At 42.2% G+C, this 21110-nt stretch overlaps 1 protein-coding gene across 1 annotated transcript in view; it reads right to left on the bottom strand.

Annotated features, from left to right (window-relative positions):
* The window catches only part of SLC22A23 (solute carrier family 22 member 23), a 411540-nt gene that overhangs the window by 79282 nt on the left and 311148 nt on the right, over nt 1-21110 (bottom strand). Inside the window, exon 6 of the mRNA XM_030208530.1 lies at nt 3429-3531. Coding sequence (XP_030064390.1) covers nt 3429-3531 — 103 coding nt within the window. The remainder of the gene's footprint in view (nt 1-3428; nt 3532-21110) is intronic.

Raw genomic sequence — 21110 nt, 5'->3', positions numbered from 1 at the left:
CCCTGATAAAATAAGCCCCAAACAACTTTCTTAATACATTAAAAATCTTGGATGAATGAACAACTTGTTTCAGGTATATTCCTCAAGAACGAGGCAATATCATTTTAATGCCAGTTCCTAAAAATGACAATATTTCTTCTTTGGATGTTACACTTGAAACTCAAGTTTCTAATGTGGTCTCAAGTGTCTTTAATTCACTTTGGAAACTAAAGAGATTAAGGCCTTTTTTCACTAGCTCAGGTTCAAATCCCATGGCAGCTCCTTGTGGCCTTTGGCAAGTCAATTAACTCTTCATGCCTTGGGTCAGATACTTAGGACAAGTTCTGGCAGAACTGAACATAAAACATTGAAAGGTCATTAGAGTGCCTTGCTTTTTGAAACATACCTTATATTTTTTTCTGGGCAGCAGTGTAGTGGTGCCTCATGTAGTAAAGGAGAAAGCAATGGCAAAAACCACCCTTGTATCGTGCCAACAAAACAATGGGGGGGAGGGGGGGAGCTCATTGTGTGGTTGCCAGGAATCTGTTGAAAATGAGGGCACATCTGGACTAGATACATATATAACCTCTCCCCAGCAGGAAGACACGTGATAATTGGTGTAAAATACTGGATAGCCACCATCCCACTGCTCAACTGCTCTGCCATTTTTTGCTTTGCTTTCCAGCTTAGAAAAAGGTTGGAATTTTCCAACCAATTAGAGCATCAACAATGATTGTAATAATTGGATTTGGCAACACAAAAATCCTAACAGAATTTGATACAAGGACTGATGCTACACAGGTTTATGCTCATTTTGCAGCAGTGTAGCAAAGCTCACCCACCACAAAATTTAGGGAGTGTATATAAGGGGAACAGGAAGTGGAATTGGCAATATGAAAACTACTAAATTCCAGTAGCAGATACTATCTGAACAAAAACAGGAAAAAAATGCACAAACAGAAAAAAATATATATAAGGTATAGGTTTCAAAAAGCAAGGCACTCGAATGACCTTTCAATGTTTTATTCACACTCTTTCAGATGCACTGATAGAGACCAAACCTTGCAAAAAACACAAAAACATAGCTTTCTTCATCTAAGCCAGGGGTGTACAACCTTGGCCCTCACCAGGTTGGGTTTTCAGGGTTTCTGCAATGAATATGAATGAGATTTATTTGCATACAATGGAGACAGTGAATGCAAAGAGATCTCATGCATACTCACTGGAGAACTCCTGAAAAAAATGACTGGATTGCAGCCCTCGAGGACTGAGGTTGAACCACCCTGATCTAAGCACAGTCTTCCTCACAGACACACACTTTCTTCAAAGGCTAACCCCACATACATATTTGATAAGCCAGTCTCTCTCAACTATACCATGAGTCTCAAAATCCTAAGAATGTTATAAACCTCTCTCTCATTTCACCAACCACCTTCTACACATTTCACCATACCTCCTACCTCTTCATCTTTCTTTTTGTGTCCCCCTGTCTTTGTCCTTAGCCCCATGTGTACCTCTTATCACAAGGGCCACAGAGAAACGTATCAGGTACTGTGTTCTATCCCAATTACCGCCCCATTTTCTGCTCCTTTCATGCTTAAATCATAGTTTTGCACATAGAGAAAGGATGGCCATAGACAAAGAAGTGCAGTGAATTTCAGTCCACACCAAGCAGAGTCACTATTATGAAGAGTAAGAAGGGCACCAGTGAGGAGAGGAATGCATCACCAGCCCCTTTCTAAATATATTCCCTTCCCCACCCTAGACATGTATATGTACTCCCCAGACTGGCCAATGGTGGTCAATTCTGCCCCAAATTGGAGGCATAAGGGAGTGGGAAGTCAGTGATAAGCCTTGCTTGGAGTGTCTTGCTTCCAGGTAACAGCCCCAACTCAAACTTGGAGGGGAAGGGGTTAAAACAGCCCTCTCCACTAGGGCTATGCACAGTGGTGTGCTGGTAAATTTTTAACAATGAGCTTTCTCTCCGGGCATAGCCAGACCTGCAATTTGGGGGGGGGGGGGGGGGGGGGAGGGGTTGCGCCAGAAGTGGACTCAAGGTACAAAACATTCCTTTCTTCCCCCCTCCATGTAGGCACTAGGCATACTTTTGTTGTCAGGGATGCCGAGTCCCGCTAGCCAAATAAACGGGGCTGCCGCTACTCCCTGCTGCTTGTTTCTGGCTCTCAACAGCATGCCGGGACTGCTCGCTCATGCTTGCTCAGCAGGGAGTGGAGGTAGTCTATTTGGCTGGCGGGGCTTGGCATCCCCACCAGCGAAGTAAATAGAAGTTCAGGAGGGGCCTAAGCCCAAATTTTGGGGGCCGGTTGAGAGCTGCCTCCAGCACGCCACTGGTTATTAACCTCTTCCATCCTGACTGAATGCTCTTTGACCACGTTAATATGCCTGAGGCTCGCAAAAATGGTGCAACAGCCTGTTGACCATTGTCTGACAGAGAATGGAGGAAAAAGACAAAGCCTAATGAAAGAATAGCAGAAGTCTAGCCAGGGAATGACAAAATCTAAGTGAGGAATTTGATGGATGAGAGAAAAAAAAAGCACTTTTTTTTTAAACACTACTAATGTGTAAACAACATGCATCAAGAGCACCATACTACATCCAGAAAAAAAAACCATTCAACATCTTGTTCAGTAAATTGGAACTGTAACAGGATAGTCAATGCCTCAAGGATTATCTGCAAACTAAGATCGATCTCAATAGCGTTGCAACTTTGGCTCCAAACTTAAAGCGCTCAGTCAAACTGAAGTTGCTACAACTACTGAGATCTTTCTTAGTTTGTGGATGCTTGAATCACTGACTATCCTGTTACAATTTCAACTTACTGAACATGACGTTGAATGTTTTTTTTCTGGATGCAATAGGTGTAAGCCAAAACGTGGCCTTGTTGGGTGATGCCACTATCCAGACATTGATTTTACCTTTATCACACTGTCACCATCTATTATTTTTTTTCCCCAACTCTACAACTTTTCTGCTGTTTGTTGAATTTTCTATCTTGGGCTGGAAAATGGATACAGAAGGCATGACACAGGCTGGAATCAGAACGGTTCTCAGTCTTATCTATATTGAGGAAATTAGGACATATATGGAAAACACCCCAGTAAAAACATAAGACAGTGAGTGAAAGTAAAACTAGAATGAGAGTTGTATAGAAGAATTTATATTTTCCAACAAGAAAGAAAACAAGAAAGTGGCCCAACAGGAAAAATGTGTCCCAAAACGAAACAGAAAAGATATAATCGTGAGGCGGGACAAACAGTATACAATGTTTTTTGAATCAAAATAATGCCCAAAACACCATCATAACACTAATGAAAACCATTTAGCGCTGTGAGTCTAACACACTTTCCTGGGATGAGGGCACCCTTCATATTTCTGTACTTACAAACTCGATAAAAACTGTTTTATGCTGACAGGAATGTTGGACTTACGAGTTCACACATAGTACTACGATGTTCTTCCACAGGTTCCTGGTACCCACCACTTTCACAATGCAGACCTTCTTGGGTCTTCTGGCCAGCTCCTTCTCCAGTTCTGAAATGAGAGCAATAGTCACTATGCAGGTAGGGCCACTAACAGTCATACAAGAATACTAGTCAATTTTAGCTTTGCCACCAGAACACAACACCTACTGCAAAAAGGTTCAAGTGGTGCTCCCTTCCTCCACCCAACATCATTACCTCTCACACCCTGTTCAGACAGCAGAGAATCAGTATAAACACTTCCAATATGAATGGAGGGGTGGTAGTCCCTGAACGATTTTCAGAGGACAGTGTTTGTGAGCAGCTGGATAAACTAAAAGTGGACAAAGCAATGGGGTTGAATGGCATACATCTGAGGGTACTGAAGGAATTTAGGGAAGTTCTAGTGGCTCCACTGGTTGACCTTTTCAATGTTTCTCTAGAGTCAGGAGTAGTCCCGGAGGACTGGGGAAGAGTAGATGTGGTCCCTCTCCAAAAAAGCGGAAGGAAGAGGTTGGGAACTACAGGTCAGTAAGTCTGTGGTAAGTAAATTAATGACCACTGAGTTGGACTGAGGGAGAGCACTAGATGTGGTGTATTTAGATTTTAGCAAAGCTTTTGACAGGTTCCGCATAGATGACTAATAAACAGAGTGCCCCCTCAGTATTTATTTAATTATTTGGATTTTGCTCACACGTTTTCAGTAGTAGCTCAAGAAGAGTTACATTCAGGTACACTGGGTACTTCCCTGTCCCTGGAGGGCTCACAATCTAAGTTGGTCCTAAAGTAAGTGACTGGGTTAGGAATTGGTTGAGTGGAAGGCGACAGAGGGCAGTGGTAAATGGAGCTCATTCTGAGGAAAAGGATGTTACCGGTGGTGTGCTGCAAGGTTCGTTTCTTGGGCATTTTAAACATTTTTGTAAGCAATATTGCTGACGTGACTGGTAAGGTTTGCCCTTTGCGGATGATACCAAAATCTGCAATAAAGTAGACATCCCTGATGGTGTGGATAACACAAGGAAGGACTTAACGAAGCTAGCGGAATGGTCTGGAATTTGGCAGCTTAGATGTCTGAAGGCATCAGGAACAGTCACAGTGGAAAGTGAAAGATTGAGGATATGACAGATAAAAGGGATGACAGTAGGAGAGACAGTGTTAAGTAGATGGATGGGAATAGGATCAGAGGAACAGGGTAGATGTGAAGCGTCTGATCACGCTTTCCAAAAATACTAGGACTAGGGGGCATGAGATGAAGCTACAATGTAGTAAATTTAAAACCAATCAGAGAAAATTTTCTTCACTCAACGTGTAATTAAACTCTGGAATTCGTTGCCAGAGAATGTGGTAAAGGCGGTTAGCTTAGTGGAGTTTAAAAAAAGGTTTGGATGGCTTCCTAAAGGAAAAGTCCATAGACCGTTATTAAATGGACTTGGGTAAAATCCACTATTTCTGGGATAAGCAGTATAAAATGTTTTGTACTTTTTTAGGATCTTGCCGGGTATTTGTGATCTGGATTGGCCACTGTTGGAAACAGGATGCTGGGCTTGATGGACCTTTGGTCTTTCCCAGTATGGCAATACTTATGTACTTATGTAGGTAGTTAGTTTTGAGGAGGAAAGAAGATCACAGAGGGAGGGACAGGGACACAGGGGGAAATGCAGGCTAGGGCAAGACACAAACAGAGGGTAAATGCTGACTATAAGGGCTGGATTGGAACACAGAGAACAGATGAAGTAAATGGAGGAAAGTAAAAACCAGGGACACAGGGGGGAGATGTTAGGATGGATAAGGATGCAGGAGAAGGATAGTGAATATGGAGCAAGAAGAAATGTCAAATGGACAGACCATAGCAAAGACAAGAAAACAGACACAGAAGAGATACTAGGACCAAAGGGAACAGAAAAATAAAATGCTCAAACAAAGAACAAAATATTTTATTCTGAATTTATTAATTGGAATGTCAGCTTTTGGAAATGCACATTTCTGATATTTTGCATTTTAGTTTCAACTTCTCTAGTATTGTTGTATGCCGAATCTGACTTCTTGAGGTTTCCAGTTCATTTTTTTTTTTTTGCCTTCCTATTGATCTCTGGTCCCTTGTAATATATTTGTTGTCAACACTAAATAAAATTACTTAGGATAAATCAAACCAATCATTTATGCATAAAGCAACCACTATAACTATGTTAGAAAATTTAAAGTATTACATTTTTAAATTGTGCTCAGTCCATATCCATTACACCCATAGCGTCCCTAAAGAAAGCATGTGGTAGTGTTTACATGGAACCATCATAGCACAATTTGTGTTCCACCTCCTCAAAGTGTATGCGCACACACCTGCTTCTACTAGTTATAATGCACCTTGCAATTACTGATGTTTCAAACCCATATTACTGTTACTTGGCATCCTTCTGTTATCAGTTTCCTTGATGTAACAATTACTTTACAGGAAGGAAAATTATGTACTTCGATTTACAGGAAGGAGACTGATAGTAATATGGTGCTCCATTACTCAAGTTTTCATCCCAGACACTTACGGAATAATATTCCTTCTGGTCAGTTTTTGCGATTAAAACGCATATGTACGGACAAAAAAGATTTTAAAATACAGGAAGCAGCTATGTGTCAGCGTTTTTATCAGCGTGGGTATCCTGATAAGGTTATCCGGAAGGCTTATAAAAGGGCCTCTAATGCGGAACGCCAGTGGTTGCTGCAATCGAAGGATCAAGATAATTTACATCCTCTGGTCTGTGTACTTCCTTTTTCGAATATGTCTAGTTCTATTCGGCAATTAATATGCAAACATTGGCATGTTCTTCAGGTACATGCACCCCTGGTAGATCGCCCCTGTTTCGCCTATAAGAGAGGGCATAATTTGGGTGAGATTTTATCTGGGCGGAGTCCGGATTGGCATGAACAACCGGGACACTTCAAATGTGGATCCTGCATATATTGTCAGCATGTTTATGAGGGTAATGATTAGTGTACCCAATAACAATCATCGCAATTTTTACATGCATAGCAGGACTGATTGTAACTCGGTTGGAGTTGGATACTGCATATGGTGCCCATGCGGACTTTTTTATATAGGGCACACAAAGAGGAAGATTAAAACACGCATCGGGGAACATATCAGTAATATAAGTACCTGCAGGAGGGAAGCTCCTCTGTCTGAGCATTGGAGCGAGTTTCATCATCAGATTACTGATTTGAAATATACTGTGATCCTACAAATTAATTTGCAGAGGGGAGGAAATTTGAGTGATATCTTGACTAAGAAGGAACAACGATTTATCTACATGTGGGACACTGTTTACCCTCGGGGTTTAAACAGAGAAGTTGAATGGCTATGACGTGTGCCAATTTGGGTTTGGCTCCCTTGTGTGTGATGGCCCCTTTAAATATGGGTGTTTCTAGCTGCTTTGAAGCCCTTTCTTTCTCTCGTTTTCATTGGCTACATGGGAACCAATGGGTGGGTTCCTTTGGGTATTTGAACAGAGCAAGGCGTTGTGCAGCTGTCTGCTCTGGAGAGTTGGGAGTTTTCCAGATATTTACCCTGCTCGGGGATAGTGCCCGATATTGATGTTAATAGTGGAAACTTTTATGTAAGTATTTTGATTTAAGTTATGAAAGTGGAATGTGTATAAATATTAAATTATATTCTAGTACATGGTGAAAACATTGTTTGGATTATTGATTAACATTCATGTTTACAGTTCCCTTTCTGAGGAAGATGTTCGAAACTCAGCTAGAGTTAAAGGGAAAATGTTTGAGATGGCGTGAGATTGAAGAGCACAAATTATTTTTTTGATGAGATTTTAAATCACCTGCACGAGCACGCTGGGTTCCTAAGGGAAGTGACTTTTTTTCTATATATATTTTTTCTCACTGATTATGTGTCATTCTATCAGTGATGTTGGTGCCAGTGGTATGTGAAAATATAGCAGTCATAGCAAACTGTATGTGCATTATATGTGGGTACTATTTAGAATTTAGAATTAAAGTATGTCTGTATCTATTAGTATCTGAGGTATGATAAGAACTACTGTGCATATGTTAAGACATGTGTAGCTCATATAAGCGTGATTTGCACCATATGGGTTTGAAACATCAGTAATTGCAAGGTGCATTATAACCAGTAGAAGCAGGTGTGTGCGCATACACTTTGAGGAGGTGGAACACAAATTGTGCTATGATGGTTCCATCTAAACACTACCACATGCTTTCCTTAGGGACGCTATGGGTGTAATGGATATGGACTGAGCACAATTTAAAAATTTAATACTTTAACTTTTCTAACATAGTTATAGTGGTTGCTTTATGCATAAATTATTGGTTTGATTTATCCTAAGTAATTTTATTTAGTGTTAGTAATTAAGGACTTAGGGAGTTCATTTGGAGTTTTCTTCCGTTTAAGTAGAGAATATATTTGTTGTGTCATGTGTTTTTCATGTGTGACCACTGTGTAGTATTCTGCTAGCATGTAGTATCTGCGTAGAGATTTTGCTTGGTTTTTTTTTCCACTAGGTAGTGTACTGGTGTTTTAGGGCCCAGTGTAGTATTTACAGTGCTGCCTTTTCATACATGAAGTTGTAGCTCTTCGTGTCCTGGGGGTTACTGTTATTATGGTATGGTAAGGTTCTCAGTGTGTTTGTGCCCAAGTTTGTGTATAGTGTAAAGATGTCTTAACAAGGTGTGGTTTGGATTTTAAAAACATGCAGGGGACAGTGCTTTGATGGTATAGTAACATCTCAGGAATGGTGTGTAAGCTAAAGTTTGGGAAATAGAGTCTCATATTTTTTAATACAAACTAAGAATTCTTTTTTTGTGGTGGCAGGCGGAGGGAGAATACAGTGATACCTCGGTTTTCATTGATAATCCGTCCAAAAACAAACGAAAACTGAAACAGACGAAAACCGAGGCAATTATTTCCATATGAATCAACGTAAATCCAATGAGCAGGAGAACGTGTGGGTTGCCCTTTGTTTTCGCAAAATTAGCAGCGAAAACCAAGGCAACCAACGAAATCCGAGACAAATTTTTCACTGAAAAAATCAACGAAAACCCAAACCAACGATAACCAAAGTCAACGAAAACCGAGGTTTCACTGTATTGGGTTATGTTCAATATCCCCAATCATTTTGAAAAGTTGGCTCCTATGCCCCCACCTACAGCTCAGAAAAATGTTATTTTCTTCTGTTGTAAACTACTTAGTTGCCTGAATAGGCTCAATCTGTAGTATATCAAATGCCTGGAAATAAATAAATCATGTCATTTTCTACTGTATACCATCCAGAGTGTTTACCCTATTGCAGATTTTGACATCATCTGCAGAGGCAAACCTTACCTGGCAGCCACATCATCTACGAAAATGTTTAAAAAGAACCAAACTGAGGATAGATCCCTGTGCTATGAACTCCCATTTACCACTACCCTTTGTCATCTACCACTCTATAACCCTGTCGGTCACTCTAGGCCCAAACTGAGAGAGCTCAGTTTATTAGATTTTAAAAGGCAGCAGAAGGTTGGATGTATACAAGATGGGTGAGACAAAGGCTTTGGGATAAATAGAAGTGGATGGCTAAATGGAAGGAGAATTATACGTGCAGTCAAATAAAGTATGTGTAAATTGTTCTCAGAGGGTATGTGGCAAGCTAGTCCTGATGCAGAGAATGACTGGCTAATCAGTTGTAGCAGCTATTAAAGACTTGAGAGAACAGCCAAGCATTCATCTGCTGCCTGAAGTAGATGCAGTCTTGGACTAGGTGAAGCCCTTTTGGGAGTGAGTTCCAGAGTGTTTGGGGCTACCCCTGAGAAGGCAATCTGACAGCTATTGCATCATACAATTTCCTTTCTTGAAGGTACAGTTGATGATGTTTCTTGGGAGGAAAGCCTTCAAAAGGCATGCAAAGAACAGTCTAGTCCAAGTACTTTGGTCCGTTTCCCCTAAGGTCCTTGAAGATCTGGTCCTATATGGTACTAGCAGGAAGAGTGTGATATGTTCACACCACTTGCAAGCTTCTATCAGTTATGCTGCTGCATTCTGAATTAACTGCAGATGATCCTTATGATTTATCATTTCTATAGCACTACTAGACATATGCAATGTTGCACACATTATATGCAGGTACTTTCACAGAACTAGACAGATGATACGTTTTAACATTCACACTGTGCTCACACTGTATATTGCTATAACTATGATGTAATTTGCCTATTTGCAAGATTTTACCTTGTAGTTTTAATTGTGTTATTATAAAGATTTGAGTGTTTTAAAATAGTCATACTATCACTATGATTGTAAATTGCTTACGAACAGTTACCCAGGATGAATTTCTTTAAAAAAAAAAAAAAAAGAGGGCAGTAAATAAATAATAATGTCATGCTGACCTGGTTTTTTCATCAAAACCCAGAGATTTCTGCAACTTATCACTCAAATATTTCATTTAATTTACCCTAAAGCTGAAGTTAAATTCAATACCGACATTACATTTCAGATTAATAGTTACAATATGAATGGAGTAAAAGGACTATACAGTATGTTGGTATGGATATGACAGTTGGAACCAAGAATCATTTCAACGTATCATCTATATATCTGGTTAGCAGCAAAATTACTATTACTAAGCTACCAACATCATCATTAAAAGGCTTTACGAAAATCAGTGGCAGGAGAGTGCTGTGACTTATACATAGGCCTAAACCTAAGGCCCCGGCTAGTCATCCAAGTCTAAAGGTTTTCCCTTTGAAACATCATAGCACCCTACCGCCTTCCATAATATTTTTGCTGATGTAATTCACCAATGATAATCTCAGTTATATTCCAGCAGGGTACTTACCTTAATACTTGTACAGATGGCTCCGCTTTTGCTGGGTATGCCCCAAACTCATGATTTCTTTGTTATGTGTTACTTAATTTCTAAGGTGTCCATAGTCCTTAATGTTAATATAGCGTCATCTCAGCAGTTCCCAACATGCATACATGTTTCACCCTAAGCGTGCCCCTGCTGCATTAACGCAACCATAGTTATCCTAGCTCTTTGGTTGGTTTAACTGCAGGCGCAGTAGGGTGTGCTGATACCGGGTTACTCTAACATTTTATAATGGAATTTGGGTGCCCAGATATTATAAGAATAGGCTCTCATCAAACAGCATCGGGGCATTTGAAGGGAAGCACCCACTTATAGAACTGTCCCCATAGTCATTGAAATGAGGTTTAATGGGACACATTCAGCCCGGTATTCTGAAACACATGACAAAATACTGAAAATACATTGTCTTGGGGCTGGTGTGCCATGAAAATGTGTTTTCACTTTACTACATGTAACCCTCTCTCATTCTAAATGTATCACTGTGAATTTACACAGCACAAAGAGAAAAAAATGTTAAAAATTAAAGTGGATAAATGCAAAGTGATGCACATTGGTAATTTGAATCATAGTTACTTGATGCTGGGGTCCACTTTGGAGTCAGCACTCAAGAAAAAGATCTAGGTGTCATTGTAGACAATACAGCTCAATCCTGTCATAATGCAAATCTGCTTATGACTCAATACAAGCGTGGCTCCAGATTTGGTTAACAGGAAACAACGTGATGTCATAATGCTAAAGCCATCTCCATCCTCTCAGAACATGCTGTCTCTTACATCAATCATGCCTCCTTGGGTCAAAGAAACGTCAAACCTCAAAGAAGAAAAAATTGCTGCATTTGATAGAATCAAATCTGGAGTCCAGCAGACCCAAGTGGCTAGAGACTTAGCAGTTAACGTGTCAACCGTTCGTGGATGGGAAAAGGAGGAGAAACTCTGTGATGCAGTTAAGTTCACAGGAACAGAAGATGGACTGAAACGAAAACGTTTGCGGCTACCTCAATACAGCCAGTTGGATAAAGCTGTGTTTCAGTAGTTTGTCCAATAAAGATCTGAAGGCACCCCTCTGTCTAGACCCCACCTGCACATGCCAGCCAAAAATTTCACAAAGAACTTCACAGAAATGGGTCGATGTCATTTACGGCAAGTAGTGGATGGATAAATAAATTGCTTTACAAAGCAACATGGGATAACCAAAACCACAATTTCTGGAGAGATACATTCAGTTGACGAGACAGCATGCTTATACCCTGCCCAGCTTCAGAAGATAATTAGAGATTGTGTGACCAGAAGAGGAGGAGGTGGAGGAAGTGAACCACTGTACATCGGGTCATTATCTCCTCCTGTCGCATGATCTCTGGCAGGAGGGGGAGAAACCAAATGGTGGCATGCTTTACAGAATTCTGTGCATTCTACGGGGCTTGGGAATTTTGCACGTATTCTGTGCTGCACAGTTGCACAGAATTCCCCCAGGAGTACACTTTAGTAAATAACTTGCTGTGATTTATAAATGTGTATAAATAAAAATTCCAGTCATTCCAAGTCTGGCACCTAGATTTCTGGGCTGGTTCCTAAATCCTAAGAAACTTTGTTGAGTCCTGCTCTAAGTGTTTATACCTTTTACAAACATTGCCCCTCAGATTATTGCAGAAAGATCTAAGAGGCCTTAACAGGCTTTTTTTTTTTCATTTTTGTTGGGTGACCAGGAAACCAAAAGTGAAATTTCATTTTTTTTTGTTGGGAACTTGGGATCAAGGAGTCCTTGGGTTAACGAATATGAAATTGTATAACTGGGCTTGTCTGTTGCGGCATATCAGAGACTGGATGATGTATTGTCAGGATTATACTCCAACTGATATGGAACAAGCATATTATGCCCCATATAAGTTTTATTCTTTTGCACTTTAAAACCACTCAACTTCCTCGGATGCTCAAGACGTAGTGTCCTGCTTCAGCCGTTAAGAGGTGTGGAGCATGCTCATAAAGTGACTGGGAGGAGACCCATATTTAACTGATCAGCTCTCTCTCAGAAGGAATGTGGACTTTGAGCCTGGGATGGAAAACACTAATTTGCTTTGTGGGAACAGAAGGGAATATGCTTGATTGTGCATTTGATGGGGATGCCTCACATTTGAGGAACTACACCACCATATTGGAATGAATTCAGATAACTGGTTTGCTTATTGCCAAGCCAAACATTATAATGCTTCACTGGATAGCGAGACGCTCAGTCAGCGTATTGCAGAGTGGGTGACAACTGAGTATAAGCTTTCAGTCTTGGGCCTACATAAGCCCTTGCTTAAGTGGGAAACATTTCACAAAGATGGGAGGGAGACCTTGGGAATGACCTGGGGGACTGGGACATAACAGTTAAAAAAAAAAAACATAGTAGATGACAGCAGAAAAAGACCTGCACGGTCCATCCAGTCTGCCCAACAAAATAAACTCACATGTGCCATTTTTTGTGTATACCTTACCTTGATTTGTACCTGTCTTTTTCAGGGCACAGATCGTATAAGTCTGCCCAGCATTATCCCCACCCCTCCTCCCACCACCGGCTCTGGCACAGACCGTATAAGTCTGCCCAGCACTATCCCCACCTCCCAACCACCAACCCTGCCTCCCACCACCGGCTAAGCTTCTGGGGATCCCTTCCTTCTGAAGCTTAGCTGGTGGAGAGTATCCCATCCCTTACAAATAGTGCGTGGCTTAGAGAATGTTAACTTTAGAGTTATACAGAGGGCCTATTTTTCTCAACAATAATTGTATTACTTGGGTGGAACAGGTTCCCCAGTGTGTCTGAAATGTAAACAAGCTGCTAACTTTTATGACTTCTTTTGGGCTTATCCCCAGATTCAGGTTGTTGGGCTAAATTGGTGCACTATATGAGAATTTTTAAAGGTGGGGTGGTTGACAAGATCCGCGGAGCAGCTATTATTAGATAAACCTGGAGGATTTCGGGGTAATACTACTTTATTCTGTAAAATGTCCCCATTAGCGAGAAAATGCATTTTATAATATTGGAGCTCCACTGACCCTCCAAAATGCTACCACTGGCGGAATCAGAAGCACACTAGCCACTTGGGAGGCAGGGGATACAGAAAGTTCCTCTAAACGGAAAAAAATAATTTAAGTTGGTATGGGACCCTTATCTGCAAACTCTCTGCACACGTGGATGCAGCATACTCCTCAACTCCATCCACAGAGATATCTAGATAGTATTCTTCTTAACTAAATATGGTACCTGGAGAATATCATCCACTCTGGAGAGGGGAGGGATCTGCTATATTTGCTACTCTGCTTATGGGCTTGGAGGGTCTTAAGAGTCCAAACCTCTATGCCTGTTCTTTAGGGGTGGGTTGGGGGAGGAGGGGAGGCTCTTGATTGGGTAGTGGAGGCAGGTAAGGGGGTGGTTTGTGGGGGGAGTAAAAAAAGAGATTGCCTTGTATTTCTTACTTAGGAAAACATTTGGTTGTCATTGTTTGCTTACCAATAAAAATTGTTTAAACATAAATGTGCAGCCCTAGTAAAAATCAAAAGTAGAACTGGGTCTCAAAGCCACGAAAGCAGCTCAACACAGCTATATTAGAGACACAAAAGAAAAACAGCTGCAAAAGCACAAAAAAAACTGTACTGTGTATAATATAATTAGTGGTTTCAACAGCTCCAAGATAGATAGCTGTTCTTAAACACAATTTTCTGTTCAGGTTTCTTTACACTTTTAATAGCAAACAAATCAAGTGCTGCAATTTCTTTGTAAGTTTTGTAAACTCATCGTATTATCTATCATTTTGCATCCTTTATTTATTATCATATAAAAACATTACTTTGTTACTGTCCCTACTATGCATTTATATATGTATTGCTCTATTTATCTGTGTAACATATACATAATAACATAGTAACGTGGAGGGGCATAATCGAACGTCGCTGGCGATCTATGTTGGCGACGGCGCTACAGCTGGCCGGAACCGTAATATCGAAAAAGATGGCCGGCCATCTTTTTTTTCGATAATACGGTTTAGCCCGGCCAAATGCCTTGGGGTACGCCGGGTTTGAGATGGCCGGGTTTGTTTTTCAGCGATAATGGAAACAAATGCCGGCCATCTCCAACCTGGCAAAATCCACGGCATTTGGTCGTGGGAGGAGCCAGCATTCGTAGCGCACTGGTCCCTCTGACATGCCAGGACACCAGCTGGGCACCCTAGAGGTCAGTACGGTGGACTTCAGAAAAACCTCCCACATGCATAGCTCCCTTACTTTGGGTGCTGAGCCCCCCAACCCCCCTCCAAAACCCACTACCCACAAATGTACAACACTACCAAAGCTCTTAGGGGTGAGGGGGGCAACTACATGTGGGTACAGTGGGTTTTGGAGGGCTTCCATTACCAGCACAAGTGTTACAGGTAGGGGGGGATGGACCTGAGTCCGCCTGCCTTAAGTGCACTGCGGTACCCACTAAAAGTGCTCCAGGGACATGCATACACACAGGCCTCTAGGACTTGATGCTGCTGTATAACCTTGGCACAACAGTTGACACCTGAAGACTAATCTCTTTGAAAAAGTCCTTTATTTGAATAAGCACGTTTACTCACAGTTAACTGCAGATCAGAGGTTGTGCCTCACTGGCAAAGAGTCTCCCTGGTACTGAGATTAGCAGTAGGTCAGAGCTGGCAGAATGGTGTACAATGCCCTCTTTCAGCAACATTCAAGGTAATAACTAAGTTCTCTAACGTAGGTGACACATGAAAGGGATCTAAAACTGGCTTACAAAAATGGCCACTACCTCATGGACTACCGGAAACAAAACAGGGCACACTCTGACCTAGTTAGCAGGGGGGAACAGCACCATGGGAGTACAGCCCAGTATCCTACACCCACCACAATGCATTGCTGATGTGACTCAGCAGGGCACCTAACAGAAAAGGTGTCACACTCACCCGAGAGCCACATCGCAACCAGGGAAAGGCTGTCGGAGGATACAACACATTCTGCTGTCATGGAGGTGGGTACGGCATTTGAGGCTGGCATACAGGCTGGCAAAAAAGGTTTTTAGTTTTATTTTTTTAGTATGGTAGGGGGTTGGTGACCACTGGGGGAGTATATGGAGGTCATCCCCCATTCCCTCCAGTGGTCATCTGGTCATTTGGGGCACCTTTTTGAGGCTTGGTCGTGAAAATAAAAGGACCAAGTAAACCCGGCGATATACTGTTTATCGCCGGGTTTTTTTTCCATTATCGCCGAAAGCCGGCCATCTGGTAGCCACGCCCATGCCCACCCATGTCCCGCCTTCACTTCGCCGCCGACACGCCCCTTTGAACTTTGGCCGGCGATGCTACGGGAAAGCGGCGATGTTGCCAAAAAAGCGGCTTTCGATTATATCGATTTGGCCGCTTTTCCGAGATCGCTGGCCATCTCCTGATTTATGTCGGAAAAGGGCCGGCGATCACTTTCGAAAATGAGCTGGATAGTAACATAGTAGATGACTGCAGAAAAAGACCTGCATGGTCCATCCAATCTGCTCAACAAGATAAACTCATATGTGCTACTTTTTGTGTAGAAGCTACACATGGCCCTTAGGAAGGGAGTCAACTACTGGTTAATGGTGACACCTACTTGCTAGTCTGAAAAAAATCCACTTCAAAGGGCATTCCAATCTGTGACACTGGTTCAGGATGGTTACTGCAATGGCTGTACCTAAACTGGGAGAGGATATAATGGGGAGGAAAAATCCCAGCTAGTTGTGAAGGAAGGATCATGGCACCAATAAAGGTCAGTTCCAGCTAAGTCATAAGACCAAGAAAACAAGAAAATTGTTGGATCAAAAACAAAACAAAAAAAAAACCTGGAAGAAAACACGAGCAGGTAAGAGCCATAACATTCCTTGACAGAGTAATTTTATAAAGAGATTGTTTTAGACATTTCAGAGCTGGTAGCTAAATGAACAATCTGAGCTACTGCAATGCCTTATATATCAAGGTTTTTGGGCAACAGACATTTGGGGGCCCTTTTTCAAAAGGGCGGTAGGGGTAGTGCCAATTCCAGCGCTAGAAAATATTTTTTAAATTTTCTAGCACTGGGGCCCCTACCACCTCTCCTAAATAGGAGGAAGTAAGGGCTCCTCTAGGAAATGACCGTACAGCAAGTGTATAACTTACCACATGGACATTTTGTTCCTTGAAAGAAAAAAGCCTTTTACCAGCGGAGGTAAAAAGAGGCCTCAGCGTGCGGCAAACCCACATGCCAACACAACCATACAACACCTTTCACTGCCATTTGGTAAAAAGATCTCTTGGTGTTTACAGTTTAATTCTTTAAAGGAAACCAAAATAGGCCCACCAACATCATTATTCAAGGAAGAACACTGGCTACCAGTTTCTGCCAGAATAGTGTTCAAGATCTTAATATTAGTAAACAAATTCACTACTATGGCCTACATTTCTTTCTCTAAACTTTTCATGCTCCACTGCATACAGATGAATTTCTTGTTAAAAAGGCCAGATCTGCCTTATGTTGGTTCAAATTTTGTAAAGTTTTCTCTCTTAATGGGAGAAGTAATGCTATTTACATTGCAAGAGATTAATTTAACTGGCATCCAAGCTAACTAGAGAAAAGGTAAGATCCACCAATCATGGGTCATATTTTAGTAAGTGGCCTGACCCAGCCAGCAACCCCACCCTAACTCACATAGAAAAAGATACTGTAACACTCGTGGTACAAAACATAGGAAACAACAACAACAAAAAAGGCATAACAAAAAACCCCAAGAAAACTCTATAACAATCCCAAACCCTTGCTTCCCACCCCCAACACACCTTTGCATGAGAATCCTATACTAGGACTAAGGCCACTGTGAAACTCCCTTTACCGCCCCTCCCCCAAAAACCCATCTCCTGGACACTTCAAGATAATGCTATATAATAAAAAGCACCTCCAACGTTCTGAAGCTGAGAAAGTGAAGCCTTGAAGCATTCGTGCTCCTGCTGTATCCATCTCCTGAAATGACGTCACGTACTTCCGTGTTCGTAAAGACCAATCACTGGAAGGGAACGCTGCAGAGTTGCCAGGCAATGGAACGCGACGTCACACGCATGAGGATGTCGTCAGCCCTCCCTCCCTCCCTCCCTTCCAGTTCCAGGCCCCCTACCTCCAAATTTTAAAAGTCAACTTCACTTAAGAAGTCGGGTTTAGGGCGGCCGACAACAGCAGCGGTAACAGACGTGCAGGCTCGACCCTTCTCTCTCTCTCAGCTCTGGTCCCGCCCTTGCGGAAACAGGAAATGAGGGCGGGACCAGAGCTGAGAGAGAGAGAGAAGGGCCGAGCCTGCACGCCTGGAGCTCGGAGGGAAGACGACCCTGGAACTCGGAGGGAGGGGGGACACTGGAACTGGGAGGAAGGGAGGGGGAAAACTGGGAGGAAGAAAGGGAGGGAGGGGGGACACTGGAACTGGGAGGAAGGGAGGGAGGGGGAGGAAGGAAGGGAGGGGGACACTGAAACTGGGAAGAAGGAAGGGAGGGGGAGACTGGAACTGGGAGGAAGGGAGGGAGGGGGGAGACTGGAACTGGGAGGAAGGGAGGCCCATGGCACACACTCTCATTCTCACACACACACTCTCTCACAGACGCAACCAGTCTCACTCTCTCTCTCTGTCACACACACACTCGCACATTCACTCTCTCTCACACACAGTCACTCTCACACATACTCTCTCAAACATACACACTCTGAGGAAAACCTTGCTAGCGCCCATTTCATTGGTTTCAGAAACGGGCCTTTTTTTCCTAGTATAAACATATTGCTAAAATAATTTAAGCCAGTGTTTCCCAAGTTCAGTCCTGGCGTACCCCTTGCTAGTTGAGTTTTCAGGATATCCACAATAAATATACATGAGATTGATTTGCATACGCTGCCTTCATTATATGAAATCTCTTTCATGCATATTCATTGTGGATATCCTGAAAACCTGACTGGCAAGGAGGTAACTCCAAGACCAACTTGGGAAACACTGAAGCAACTGATGACCAACATAGGAATTCTATGGGTCCAAATGACCCGTCTGCAGTATTATAGTGACTTAATATTTTACAGGATCAACAAACACTGCTATGTTACCCTACAGACACAATTTATCATTGTCTTGCCATTTGGAGTCCAAGCTTCAATACTGAAGACAAAAAAGGAGGGGATATCTCCCTATAATGTTGGATATCTGCCCAAACAGAGGCAACAGTGCAATATAGGGATCTCAATTGATGAAAAGAACCAGACTAAAACAAGTCAATGCCATGAGTTCTGAAATAACAGAATTAAATGGGCTAGAAAAGTATAAAACTGTTCATTCATAGTAAATTGAAAACCCTCTCCATTTCAATTATAAAATCAATAAAGTGAAAACCTAACAAGAAGTAAGAATACTCTATAACTCAAATTCCCTATTCACAGACATTCTGCAATGCCATTTCAAAACCAAAACATAGATACACTATTAATTAGACAGCATTATGCTAAGTGAAACGAAGCAAATAGAGTTGAATGCAGATATAACAGGCAAGACTGTCAAATATTTATAACTGCTTAGTAATTAAATAGGGTACCAAGAATCTGGCATGTTCCCAAGGGGTCCAGTGAGCAAGACTTTGTCTGTACTAACCCCTTCAAAAGTTTACAAGCCTGCTAACAGGACCAAGGTTAGGGGGTGGCAAACAGGGCAATTTCCCTCGGCTCCCATACTACAGAGGGCCTCCAAACCTGCCTCAATTTAGACAGAACAATAAACAGGCAACAAAATGCTGGGAAATCATGCAGGCTGTCACAATATTGCCACACAAAGCTCTGAAATCAACCGACTCCTCGAGAAAGGCATCTCTCAGACCGGAAGCAAGGGCAAAGACCTCCTGTTTTTCAATGGCAGCTGTAGGGGCCATAAAGCAGATTTCAGGATCTTACTGTTGCAAAGTTTTCTTAGGCATTGAAGTAGTTCAAACCAAAGAGGCCCTTTTACTAAAGGGCAGTAGGGTTACCTAAATAGGAGGCGGTAAGGGTTCCCTCAGTAAATGGCCGTGCACCAATGCCTTGGCTTAGCACATGGCCATTTACTACTTTAAAAAAAAAACACCTTTTATCGGGCAGCGATAAAAGGGGGCTTTGGCATGCAGCAACCCCGTGTGCCTATGCCACCGCAGGGCCCCTTTTACCACCACCAATTGGTAAAAGGGGCCCAGAGTGCGTTCTGCTGAGCGTGTCAGCCAGTCATCAATCCTCTCCTGTGTTCCCCCAAGGTCCATTATGTACAAGCCAGACCTGAGGGTTTACATGTCCAACAGAACAGACTTAAGAGTGAACACTTCTTCAGTAAGCTGTGGAACCCAACTCAAAATGAACATGAGTTGCCATACTGCCTGTTCAGGTAATCAAGCGCTGGTGGTTGTTGAAAGAATGATCTTGTGGAGAAAATTGTGTTGAAAAAAATGAGGTTTGCACTCAATAAAAAACCTTCAAACAAGCAGGATGCACCAAAGCAAACTGAATGTGCCTTTTTATGCAGATCAGCACACACTGGCACGTAGGATCTCTGCAAGAAAGAAACGTGGGCCAAAAAAGTCCTGAAACATATTTGTTTATTTCAAAGGTTAAGGGTCCTCTAGTGCGAATAGCATGAAGAATTTCTGCTTTATAAGCATAATTCAAAAGTTTAAGAATTACCACTCGAGGACGATTGTCAGTAGTTCTACGTTGCCCTAATTGATGAGCCAGCTCAATTCTTTGTGGGCCTGCTGAGGACTGGAGCTGAAACGAGTTCAGCAGCCAGTTTTCAAGCAATCCCCTCAGCTCTGCTTCTACAATGGATTCCGGCACTCCGACAAAACGCAAGTTTCCCTGTCAGGACCTATTTTGAAGGTCATCTAGTTTTTCCTCAAGCATAGTTATTTTGGCCCACAATTCAGTGTGAGAGGCAGTCATTTGGTGCATGTAGTCCTCCAAATCAGAAGCTTTGACACAACCCTGAAAATTCTCCTTTCAAATATTCAAGATGGCCATCCATGATGTCCAGCTTATCTGTAATATTATGCAAGTGTTTATCTAATGAGGTCTCAATTGCTTGCTTCACCTCTGTAACTATTTCAGCCACCCAGGCTGAGCTTACCTCGGACATCCTGGCAGTCTCTCCAGCCGACATTTTAGGCTCGTGCTGGCAGGATTTGTCCTTCTCCTTCCGTAGAGGTTTAGATAGCATAAATGCTTGGGTATCAAGAAAAATAAGAGGGTAATAGTTGCCAACTCAACCAGAGCTCATTTCCAGACATTCCGAGATATAAAAGAAGCCTGGAGGGTGAGTTTTTAGAAAGTGGCCCAGGAGCTCATTTCACACCCGCTTGCTCTTCAGCTCAGTATCATGTGACTCCTGGCCTACATTCATTTTTATCACATCTACTGATCCAATACCTCTCACCTAGAGCATTAAGATCTTCAGAGCGAGCAAGATCTTCTCGTGGTTCTTTCTTTCCGACAAACCCAACTGGAGACCATATGGCATTCTATATTTAGAGTAATCGTTTCATTACTGTTGAATAATCTCTCTTTACATCTGCACTTAGAATCATATCAGAAGTTCAAGGTGGTCTGTACAACTTTTCTTTACTTTTTCTGAGAGATAGGATGTTCCTCCCCTCCCCCCCACCAAACTCAATTCATAAGCAGTTCTCTGTCGGACACTTGTGTCCTTCTCTTCTTTTTCATCTTCTCTTAGGAGTTTGCTTTTCACTAATTTTTTTCTTTAGTATTTG

The sequence above is a fragment of the Microcaecilia unicolor genome, chromosome 1 (genome assembly GCF_901765095.1).
Source record: "Microcaecilia unicolor chromosome 1, aMicUni1.1, whole genome shotgun sequence".
Taxonomy (NCBI): Eukaryota; Metazoa; Chordata; class Amphibia; order Gymnophiona; family Siphonopidae; genus Microcaecilia; species Microcaecilia unicolor.
The sequence above is the reverse complement of the archived record's forward strand: the minus strand, read 5'-3'. Positions and strand labels throughout refer to the sequence as shown.